The following is a 12,528-nucleotide window of genomic DNA, read 5'->3' as shown; positions in this document are numbered from 1 at the left end:
ACAGAGGAGACAAATTGTTGAATAAAGTCTTTAATTTTGTTTTCTTCGCATACAAAAAGTATTCTCGTCGCTTTATAACGTTACGGTTGAACCACTGATGGCAGATGGACTATTCTGACGATGTCTTTCATACTTTTCTGGACCTTGACAGTGTAATTTACTTGGCAGTCAATCGGACAGTCACAAGCCTTACGGTTTTCATCCAAAATATCTTAAATTGTGTTCCGAAGACAAACAAAACTTTTAGGGGTTTGGAACGACATGGGGTAAGTGATTAATGACACAATTTTCATTTTGGGGTGGAGTATCCCATTAAGATCCTATCTCATTCCTAAACTTAACAACTAGCTTACTAACTATTAATAAGCAGCAAATTAGGAGTTTATAGGCAAAAGTAATAGTTAATAGTTAGTTAATAGTGAGAATTGGTCCCAAAACTTAAGTGTGTGACCACATTTTCTTAATGTTTTTTTTTTTCAGTGCAAAATAATAAATGATTATTCCTTCCCTTTGATTATGGGGTGAAATAAAAACTATATTTGTTTTAAGATTCACCCAAAAGCTAATCTGTTGTTTACAAAAATCTTAATATCAGTTTTTGTTACAGGAGACTAAGAGTAGATCAGCTGACGTTTCTCATCAAAGCCTCAATCTTCAAAGGTCAACAAATTTAACTGAACCTCAAGCAGTAATGATTATTACCACCTCAACATGATAAACCCAACACAAAAGAGTCACAAACCGCAAAAACGTGTGCACAAGCAGGTCCAGCCAAAGCCAGATGCAGGGCACTGAAATCTGCACTCTGTGCCCTGTGAATGTGACAACTGTAACTGGTTGGACTTGAAAGGTTTTAGGGCCCAACAATGGCTTTAGCTAAGCAGGGCTGATCGAGAGACGCTTTGAAGAGCTTCAGCGCAAAGACTCACAGTGTCATGTCACTGTCTTTGTGTTTGGAAATGTCGTCAATAAGAGGAAGGGAGAGTTGGATGGTGGGGGCTCCGGTTCAGGATATTCGTGGCAGTTAATTTTGCGTGCAGGAATGAATGTGTGCGGTGGTATCATTGGCCACAGTGGTCTGCTAGATCACAAGAGAGTTCCAACAGTGTTGCCTAAACATATCCTGGGAGGGGGGTTGGGGAGCTGGTCACAATGCAGGCTCTGTTCGAGAGAGTGAGGGCACAAACACGGCCCTCAACCAGAGAGCCCCACTCTTCAGTGACCTCTTTAGGACCATATGCAAAGATTTATTCACGATCCAACAGGAAATCAGCACATAAACAGTGCAGCCTGTTTGGAGATGACATGAATGATGTAGAGACGAACAGGGGCAATGTGTTTTACACTTTCTGCCATATGCTGAGTAAAGCAAATGCAAAGTCTGAAATAAACTGACAGTAAGTCTAAAAAACCTTAGCAGAATCAACTTCATACTGCACATTATTGAAAGGTGTGGTTAATGTTCTCATGGGATAAACTTATAACTGAATTAAAGAAAGACAGTCAGACTGTCAGAGAAAGCAAAATGAAAATGCAGGGAGCCAGACAGCTTCATCCTCCTCACACGCTCCAGGAATGAGACAATGGAAGATTCCAGGAACCCTGGCCAAAAACTATCCATCCGGCAGGCCAAGGAATGTCTGCCAGCATGTTGTGACGTGAGGTATTTGAAGAACATTTAGGGAACCTTCAGACATCAAAAAATGTCTACAATAGCTAACCTGAATCTAACCAGAAAGATTGCCTAAAGCTTGCTAGTTTGAACCTTTTTCCTAGTACAGCTTATAACCTGGCACACACAGAACTTGTACAGAATGTATCTACAAATATACCTCAAAAAATCATTGCAAAACATGTAAAACAGGATTAATGACTTTCGCTTGACTCATCTACATCCGAATTAATAGCAATATGTTGTGCTCCTTTTTTAATCATGTAGCTTATTCAGGAAAGACCTTTGGGACCTACAGTGCCAGTGCAGCCAAAGAAGGAAACTCAATTTGGAAAGTTGGAAATGCTTGGGTTGCTTTTCCTTCCTTGCCACCAGCGAAATATACATGTACAAAAAAATCTGAGCCATTTTTTGCCCCTCATAGGGATCTCAAAAAAGAAGCCCAGGCCTCTATGGTGAACACACAATGCTCTGCTTCCATAAACACTTCATTAGCAATTCAATTACCTGCGTGCTGACAGATCTGGTGCCATCTGTTGCGTCCACCGTCAGGTTGTAATGGGATTTCTGCTCTGCATCCAGCGCTTGGGCCACAATCACTGTCCCACTCGCCTTCCCCACCTCAAATCGACTGTCAGAATTACCACCTGTTGAGAGGAGGTTTTCACCACAACCAAAATGGACAGGAAATTAGACGGCCATCATCACAAGTTAGGCAATTGAAGACAGGAGAGAGAGAAAGAGAACGGCACAGGTGGCAAAAGTCAGAGTGTCACGTTTGTGGTTTCGCAGCAACTGTTTCACACTTTTTGTGTATGCCACAATAATGGCTGACTGACATACAGTCTGCCATATTGCTGCCTTAGTGTGTGAAAACCCACAAGATAATACAGGGTCCACAATAAAAAAATGAGGAAAAATATTGAAATAATGTAGTTTTAAAAAAATAATTTCACTGACATAATTTTGAAAAAAAAAAATTGCGCAATTATTTGACAATATTAGTAGGTAGTGAAGCAGGTTTGTTAACCATATTTTAAGAAATAATATTTAAAGACTATGCCAGACTACTGAAGGTTTCCTTTCAAGAATTACATTCTTTTCTTTTTCTTTAAATTAGGACTCATACAATGAAGCTTTCTTTAAGTTCTTATATAAAGACAACTAATAGTTATGTCCCCAAAAAGACATAAAACTGCATTTCAATACAGAAATGTAAAAAAAAAAATGTTCCTAATAAAAGAGGTGCACTCAAGATATTGTATGTAAAAGCTGGAATAAAGTAATAGATTAAATATAGTAATACATGCAAATAAATATGCAGCATCTTTGACCTATACAGACTTAACCAGCATTTAAAAAATTTTATTTGTCATTTTGAGATTAGAATAACCGCATGGCATTAAAAACACCAACAGTGTTGCCAATGAATGCTTTCTATATTTTCTATGAAAACGCTGTTCATTTGATTTCTGAAATTGTATGTGCATTTGCTATCATTGATTCGTATTATACAAATGTATAAGGCATCTTTCATTTTTTTTATCTTGCCAGCAGCCACTGAATCACCAGCAGTATGTTTTTTTTCTGATTATATGACCAAACACAAATATAACAATAATAAAAACACCATACATGAAAGAAAATGAGAGCACTGGGCCTTCAAAGTGAACAACACTAAGTGCATAGGCTGGCAAGGAAAACAAGCTACTCTTTATTATTTATCTCATAAAGTGGACAGAGACAAATAATTTTGATTTAATGATCTAAATGTAACTCTTTCATTGCCAGCTCATAAGTACTTGAAAGAGAAACAACACTTGGGACCTGGTGCAACCAATGTGAAACAGTCACAACAGCATGAGTACAAAAGCACATGACAGATCTCATAATGGCCACGCACAGTAGAATTAGGAGATCTGCGGCAGATACCTTCTGCAGTGCAGTTCAGGTCGCAAGCCATCTGAACGATGTAAAACAGCTCTTTAGCCGCCATGTCCTCTTCCAAAGCCAAGAAGAGGAGCAAGGAGACAAACAAGAGGAGAAGCAGAAGAAACCAAACCATTCCAAAAATAAGAAGTAGAGAAGAGAGAGAAAGTAAAAGTTGTCAGTGAAAGTTTGGTTAAAAGATAAAGGGACAGGAAGAGAATGCAAACTATTAAGTCATATTATGACAGTTCTATTGAGAAGATAAACACAAAGTTAGAGGTTATTTCATGCAAAGAAACTTCCTCCAAAGAGATTCATTAGAAGATTTCATCTTAGTTTGTTAAAAATCTATGAACTAACAAAGACCCTCATTAGAATTCAAGCTTCAGCATGTAAAGTCCAAACCAACACAACTTTCAAAATCTACTTCCACCATACCTGTTATTTCAAACCAGACTGGTGTTTCAACAGATTCCATAGTGATGACCCCGACCATGTGTGCCACGGGGTCACTCTCCATGACAGAAAAGGAGTAAAATGGCTCGTCAAATGCCAGAGGGACTTCGCTCGGCTCCGGCTTGGGGATCCATTCAATGTGTAGACGGCAGGTGGATGATTTCTGGGGTCGACCATTATCCACTGCTTTAATCTGGTGGATAAATGTTGAACAGAATAGGTCAAATCAAATAATACAACTGCAATGTAAATTACAGTACGGCTTTGGAATTCATATGTTTGGGAAAAATAATAATTTGAGCAAATCTGTTAGCGATACCAAAAAGACACACTTCAAGCCCAATCAGGGAGAGATACTACTAAATGTGGGAAATACAGAATGCTACCAGAACACCAACCTGTCACTGTGACTTTGGAAAGCGACAGATGTTAGGCAATGAAACAATGGGAGGTCTGGCAAAAAATGTCACCGGCCACATGGGCCCGCAGGAAGTTCACTTTACACTCGTAAAACTTCCATCAAAGGGACATTCAGGAAAAATGTAGTGTGTGTCAAATCTGAGAGCTCAGGTTTCTACATTCCAACTCATAATAACAGCCTCCTCAGACGCTGAAACTCAAGCTAGTAAGCAAATACATTCGCAATAAAAAGGATCCAGGTTTTCATATCTTGCTATTTGCACATTTCTAATCTTTCAAAAAGTGCAAATACAAACTGACGGAATATGTGCTATAGAAATGTGAACATCCTCACCGTTAAGATATCATAATCTCCAGCAGAAGAAAACTTCTTAAAGGAAACCATGCCAGTTTTGGGCTCAATGAAGAACTTTCCCTGTTCGTCTCCGTCCTCGATGCTGTAGGAAATCTCAGCGTTTGGCCCTTCATCTCGATCTGAAGCGATAACGCGGTACACAGGATCTCTCCTGAGTGCACGCTCTTTCTCTGGCTTTTCACGCTCGGGGAGTTTGATTTTGTAGACTTTCTCCATAAACTGTGGTTTGTTGTCATTCTCATCCAGGACTTTGACGATGACACGGACCGTAGTGGACTTCACAGGAATGCCTTGATCAGATACTGTGATCTGTAACATAAGAATATTGAATGCAAATTATTTTAAATATTTTCCAAATTAGTAATTCAAAGAATATTTGAGTATATTTTAAAACAAAATATGATTTCAGTCTTTTTACTTCAAAATATTGTGTTCGATTCGGTCTTACTTGCTGTTTCTTTGAAACAATTTTCACTCAGAAACTGTCACAAAATATTACAAAGTAGATCCCACATCAAACGATAGATGGATATGAATAGACAGACAGATTATAGAGCGTATTCTTTAGACCAATTAGCTGCCTAGTTGTTCAGACAACCCACAGACTAGTTGGTTTTGAAAATATGTACCTTTGCACATCCCTTCCTAAAAGTTTGATTTGTTTGGGTAGAAAGCTTCAGGGGGCTGATAGAAAAGCCTGTAATCGAGGGGGCGGAAAGATTCATTCACTCAGTTCTAGTTTTCTTCTTTCCTTTCATGTCGAATAACCCCAAAACCCAAGAGAGCCGGTGTCATAATGAACATTTTCAATTAGAGTGACAAAACGAGCGGTACTAAGAGAGGTGCACGGGACAATAATAGAACACACTCAAGAATATCTGACACAAGTGATTGAAAACCTTCATTATAGAGAGAGCTTCAATCAATTGCCGTTCAGAGGTAAAGAAAAATCTCCTGTTCAGAACACGGGGGCAAGTGTTCCTATCTAAGTCAATTGGCTGACAAAATTGAAGTAATTCCCAGTGCGCTTAGCTGTCAAGCAATCTTTTCAGAGACGTGCGGCAAGGGTTTCCGGGGGTGAGAACAGACTGTTATGCATTTTTCTGTATGATTGCGGAATGACGTTTTTTCTAGATAATTTCTCTTTTATGACATCTGATGAAAAATATCATCATGAATGCGATAGCCAGACAGGTTATATAGCCTCAAAATAAGCGTGATTTTGATTTTTCTCAAAGCTAGTCCAATCGTCTAATCTGACTGTGTTGTTTGCAGACCTAGGAATGATTACTTCACACATTATTTAAAAAGACGGTAGATCAGTTTAGTTCAGTTGTGTTGTAAGCACACTGTAGAGCCAAAAAAGAACAGATCAAAAGTTTACAAAAATGCACACCAGTTTTAATAGCAAAGCACTTTTGTCAACAATATGAACAGTAATAAGTACAGGAGCTGCTCCAAACAAGCAGAGACTGCAGCATTAAGCAGATGCTGGTGGTTTGTTGAGCATATACTCATGCTCAGAACGCCATGTCCAATCTCAGCTGGTATCCGTTAACCAGCTCATTAATTTCCTCTGGATATCTTCAGTTAATCTCAGAAAATGCCCGTTTGAGGCGGCTTAATGGTATGCTGGTGCATAAGCTGATGAATGCAAACACATACAGAGATGCAGACATACACACTATTTCCTGTCAATGAACTCAGCAGACTTTGTTAGCTTTGAATGCAAAATACAAAACTACTGCAGTCTATGGCAGAAGCAGATAAAAAAAACAGGCCAGCACAGACATTTAAAAGCATCTGTTCAACACTCTGTAAAAGCAGTCCAGCCTTTGGTGTGAACAGCAAGTAGACCTATAATGTGTATTTGTTTTCAAAGCGGTCCAGTGCCATCCAACTGTTGGCCAAACTGATTTAATTGAACAGGAAGACAAGGGGCTCGGTCAGCTCCAACAGTCCACTCTCCTGAGTCGAGCGTGTGTTTGTATGCCTGCAATGCACTGCTTTTTTAAAAACCTCTTCCAGCAACTGGAAAGAATTCAGACAGTTGAAATTAAATTTCCAGTTCAATAAAAATACCATGTCTGCTTTGAACATCAATTATATAACTAGATTTTTACATTTTATGTGGTGACTGCCTAAGTCAAATTGTCCACAGGGTGAAAATCAAGCTTGACTGCTTAGTTACAGCACATCTCTCCTCAACAAAAAGTAAGATTTGTAGTCTTACATTACATTTATGCATTTGGCTTTATGCAAAGTAGCTTACAAATTTTCCTCATGCTTTACATGGGAAGCAAACCCATGATTTTGGTGTCGCTAGCTCCATGCACTACTGTTTGAACTACCATGATGCTATTAATCACATTCGTAGCACGATAGGTTACAAATCCTGCAAGTATGAGCAATAGTGGTGTTTCAATTATGAACAAATTTGTGCTTTTGAAAAAATCTTTTAGGCGAACAATTCTCTTTGATTTCTATGCACTGACTCTTAACGTAGAATCTGAATGTCTTACCATGTCATTCATTAAAAAAAAACTGAATGAACTTGGTAACCAAACCAACCATGTTTGTGAAAGAGGTTCTGCTAACCGATTGAACAAAAAGAAGGGGATGTGTAGTATGTTGTTCAGAGTTACGAAAAACGAAATGTGTTGGTTGAATGATTCAATGACTCACTCATAACACACATACTAAAAATGTCTCTACATAGTGCTGTAACAATGTAATCTGCAAAAAGAGATTTGTAAATGAATCAGTGACCAAATCTGAACAAATCTTTTAGGTGAGATTCAAAAGTGTCAGTGGAATAAATCACCACTAATAGGTACAAGCATTTTAAACATTAGAAATGTGTTTTGAGCTTTTGGTGCGGCCAAAGCAGTAACACATTTCACATGCCTGGAAAACAGGCAAAGCAACGCCTTACATCTTCAGACGCTCAGGGTGTATTCCCAGAAATAAATTTAATTTCTTTGCAAATCAACTTAAGTGAATCGTGGGCATATTTTCCTGTTTGGTTTGGTTAAGTTCAAAGAGCAACGGGGCAGACTCTCTGACGTGCTGTGCATGCCTGAACATGTTCCAGAGTAGCTCTCTCTCTCTCTGTTTTTATTTTCTCGAATTTCCCTCCCTTCCCCCTCTAGGAGCATTTGCACCTTACACCTTCCTTCCCAGCTCTTAAGTGTGTGTGAAAGTTTGCAGGGCGCTCTCCCATATATCTCTCACACACATACACATACACACTCAAATGCCCTCACCCTGGCCCCGTATAACTGCATCTCCCTCCCCCCAAGCATGTGCTGCCTCCAACTAACCTCAGCGAGCAACTGAGCACCAGCTCATTCCCCTGTCTCCTGCGGTGCTGTGCCCAGCTGGATTGTACTGCCCCTGGGAGAGAGACAGCCAGACTCCTGGGCGGGAGGCTGGGTGAGACATGACCCCTGGAGGGAAGATGTCAATAAAGAACTTCCTGTTGCTGGACCCCTGACTAAACACCGGCCAAAAACGCAAATTACTGGGGTTGTCATGACTACTACAGTGGGCCACCGGAGCCGTGCGGGAAAAAAACATGGAGAAACAGGATCCAGAAGAATGCGTGTGAACAGTGACTGGACTGATGGTCATTTGTTTATTAGTCTTTCCCTCAGCCGGTCTAAAGCGGCGCGGTAATCAAATTAAGCATGAGATCATAACAGTCCCAGAAGGTGTTTAAACAGAAGAAGACAGTTGCTTCAAACAGGTTGTGAGAAATGTATCCAAAATTCAGAGTATGATCTTTCTGTTTTCATGGACTAGATATCCGACCGACTAGTCAGTCTGCTGAGTTTTTTAATTTATTTTCATATTATTTTAGTGGCAATGATACATGGATAAATTTAGGGCCGCTGTAATGAACAATTCAGTGTGCCTGTTAAGAGTTCGTCTAGGACCTCAAAGCGATTCTATTGGATTAAAGAATTTTTAATGGGTAGTCTATTCACTGACTGACTGCAAAATCGCTTCATGGTGCATGCCGTCTGAACTGTTATCATGACCATTAATATTTTTTATTACACAATAGTATAGAAAGCAAAACTATAGATTTTGAAAAAAACACTTTGTTCATAAATGTTCTTTGTGTTAGTAATCTTACATTTTATAGACTAGTTACTTAATACACTAGCATAGCATATCGCTAACCTTTTTTTTATTAGCCTGCTAACTAATGGCGCTTTTCCACTGCATGGTACGGCACGGTACGGCTCGGTACGGTTCACTTTTGGGGGGTTTTCCACTGGGTACAGTACCTGGTACATGGTACTTTTTTTAGTACCACCTCGGTTGAGGTTCCAAGCGAACCGTACCGTTACCAAAACGTGATGTGTAAACTCTGCTGATCACATATTGGCTGGAGAGAATCGTCACTACCTGATTCACTGAACTTGCGACACAAACACAAAAGAACCGCTAGATTTAAATCGGCACAGCCAGCGAAGGATCGAACGCAACTGTTTTGAACGAGCGCACCTTTTTTTAACAACCAAAAAGGGTCTGTTCCCCCTGTTGAGGAAGTACAGTCGTTCCTCTCGTTGATAGCAGAGGAGCGGATCCAGCGAGAGCTTGATGGGGCGACACGGAATGAAAAAGTTTTTTTTAGGAGTCGTGGTAGTAGAGGCGGACCAACTATAACGACATGTGAATAATCCCGCCCACTCTAAAGCAACCCGAGCCAATCCGAGCCGTGCCGTGCCGTACTGAGCCGTACCGAGCCGAGTCGTACCATGTAGTGGAAAAGCGCCATAAGCTTATCTATCTTAATTTTTACGTAAGAGCAGACATGGTCATTTTTAACTTGAACAAGCAAGGCTTCCAGTGTCATTCGCTTATGCTGTGGAAAGTGCTATCATATTTTCATGAATAAACTGGTTTGTTGCACAAATAGTTTTAGAGTTTACAGCACTGTTAACTTTTTAGTTATTTACCTATAGCAGCTAATGATTCAGAAGTCCCGTGCATTCTCAGGAAATAGCTTACTTTCGCATTGAAAAATAGGGTGAATAATCTACGCAAATGTGAAATCATTTTGTATTTTTTTATAGACTGAATTGTTCCTAAACACCAAACTTCTTGTAAGATGGTTAGTACTCAAGCCGAAAGTATGCTTTTAAGGGGTCACATGATGCGATTTTGAGTTTTCCTTTGTCTTTGTCCTTTGTTACAAGCTGTTTGTGCATATATACGATCCGTAAAGTTGCAAAGACTAAAGTCTCAAACCCGGAGAGATATTCTTTATAAAAGTTACGAGTCGTCCACGGCTTCCTAAAACGCCTCATTTAAACACGCCCCCACATATCTACATCACTGTTTTGGACGATTTGCATAACACCGCCCAAAGGTTAACGCAAAGAAAGAAGGCATAACTTTTATTCTCGCTGTAGTATTGTTGCCGTTGCCATTGCCGCCATGTCGTGAAGACCCGTTGTTTCCAAATATGGTAAGGTGCATAACATTTCCGTCACACGCTTGAGGTATTCGTCCAATCACAATGCACTGGATAGCTGGCCAATCAGAGCACACCTCGCTTTTCAGAACGATGAGCTTTATAAAAATCGATGCGTTTCAGAAAGGCGGGGCAGAGAGGAGCAACAATAATGTACAGTATGTGGAAAACAATGTGTTTTTTAAACCTTAAACCACATAAACATTGCATTACACCAAATACACAACATAATGTTATTTTTAGCATCGTCATATGACCTCTTTAAACATCATGCTATCAAGCAGCATAACGGACTGCATTTGTACAGGTAAAATAACTGGAAGCGAATGACAATTTCAAGCGAATTCAGGTTACAGTGTGCAAGGCTTCTTGTGTTAAAAACAAGGTGCATAAACCCATGGAGACAATAAATGTGGTTTAAAGTCAGGGCTGGCTACCAATTTATGCAGTGTCGCTTTTCTATTTAAAAGTGCAATTAAAAGGGTAAAAGACAATGTCAGGTGAAAAGCATTCCTTACAGCTCTTTACGCTTAAGACAGCTAATATATGGCATCCAAGTTGAATGAAACTACACGCACCACCAAACTCCAATCTCAACAGTTAAAAAAAAAAAAAAAAAGCTTAGTTAATTAAAAACCAGAGGAACAGATTTAACCTTGAGGGGATCTTGGCACTACTAATATTTAGCTGAATTGTTGGCATTAGCTAATTACAAGCCTACTGTCTATTGGTCAGCAGGCTTTGCTTTGAAGTCAAGAGGAGCTCCTCACATCACTGAGGCATGGAGAGAAGAAGGGAGGACAGACACTGGATAAGCGTATGCTGCAGGGTGTACCATCCTCCCTGGTTTTATTTCCTGTCCGCATCCCTCCTGTCATTTACAATACAATTCTGGGGCACAAAAATGGGCATAAAAGAACTGGTAAGGGCTGGTGCAAATTTGCCAAATTTAATGAGATGCCACAGGGTTTGAACTGAATTTGCATCTATAACAATAATTAAAAGAGCATCAATCTGTGCACAACTTGAAATATCAGCAAACTGAGGTTGGGTTTTTGGCGAAGGAAGGGAGCGGTTGGTAAAGAGTTATTGAGAGAGAGGGAGAGAGAGAAGGTGATAGAAGCTTGCAGCTCAATTAAAATCCACAAGTATAAACTTTAGCTGGGCAGGGTGACACTTCCTGTTCTGGCCTGCCTAATCCCGAGACGGTACACTGAGAGAGAACAAAGGCAAACCCCCACATGCATATACACACACACCTACCCTCCACACACACCGGATATCTAAATCCCCTCAGAAGCACTTTGGAAGGAATGGAGGGGGAAGAATGCAGTCCGCTTACGTGCACAGTTTAGTTTGGTGGCTCGTGCCTTGGGTCTAAACAGTCAAGGCTAAAAGTTGTTTGCTCATCTGTTTTCCTCCTTTTTTACTTTTCTCCCAAGGAGTTCGCTTTAAAATACATTCTATGTTAAAGTTAAACCAGAAAATTCAAATTACATTATATTTTAATATGTGGTACAGTTCAAAAGTTTGGGGTCAGTAAGAATTTTTTAAGAAATAACACTTTTATTCAGCAAGGATGCATTAAACTGAATAAAAAAATATATTTCAAATGTTTCTGAAACTTCTATTCATTCAAGATTCCTGAAAAAAATATATCCACAGTTTCCACAAATACATTAAGCAGCAGAACTGTTTTCAACACTGATCATATTAAGAAATGTTTCCCAAGCACCAAATCAGCATATTTAGAATGATTTCTGAAGAATCATGTGACACTGATGACTGGAGTAATGGCTGCTGAATATTCAGCTTTGTCATCACAGGAATAAATTACATGTAAAATTACATTAAAACAGAAAAAAAGTTGCATTACTTAACAATATTACTGTTTCAACTGTATTTTTGATCAAATGAACGCAGCCTTGGTTGTTATAAGAGGCTTCTTTCAAAAACAGTAAAACATCTTACAGACTAGGCCTGGGCGATAAAACAGTATTAATATTTATCGACGGTACACCTTCTTCGATATCGATAGAAAAAATGTTCGATATAGCGCACAATATAGGCACGTGCTATGAGTGACGCAGACATCACACACAAACACGAACACATGTTGAAATGAGTGCTGTGCCTGCCTGTGATGAGGAGATTGTGAATAAAGAATGAATATTAGTCGAATTTAAAATAAACATTTGCATTTGAATG

The 12,528-nt window shown here is 39.5% G+C and overlaps 1 protein-coding gene across 1 annotated transcript in view; it reads right to left on the bottom strand.

Annotated features, from left to right (window-relative positions):
- fat1a (FAT atypical cadherin 1a) overlaps nt 1–12,528 on the bottom strand; it is a 100,187-nt gene that overhangs the window by 41,392 nt on the left and 46,267 nt on the right. Inside the window, exons 5-8 of the mRNA XM_016570442.1 lie at nt 4,812–5,141; nt 4,040–4,250; nt 3,605–3,673; nt 2,180–2,319 (exon numbers count right to left, since the gene is read on the bottom strand). Coding sequence (XP_016425928.1) covers nt 2,180–2,319; nt 3,605–3,673; nt 4,040–4,250; nt 4,812–5,141 — 750 coding nt within the window. The remainder of the gene's footprint in view (nt 1–2,179; nt 2,320–3,604; nt 3,674–4,039; nt 4,251–4,811; nt 5,142–12,528) is intronic.

This window comes from Sinocyclocheilus rhinocerous, unplaced genomic scaffold (assembly GCF_001515625.1).
Source record: "Sinocyclocheilus rhinocerous isolate Xijiao unplaced genomic scaffold, SAMN03320098_v1.1 scaffold681, whole genome shotgun sequence".
Taxonomy (NCBI): Eukaryota; Metazoa; Chordata; class Actinopteri; order Cypriniformes; family Cyprinidae; genus Sinocyclocheilus; species Sinocyclocheilus rhinocerous.
Note: the sequence above shows the minus strand (reverse complement) of the source record. Positions and strands in the feature narration are given on the sequence as shown.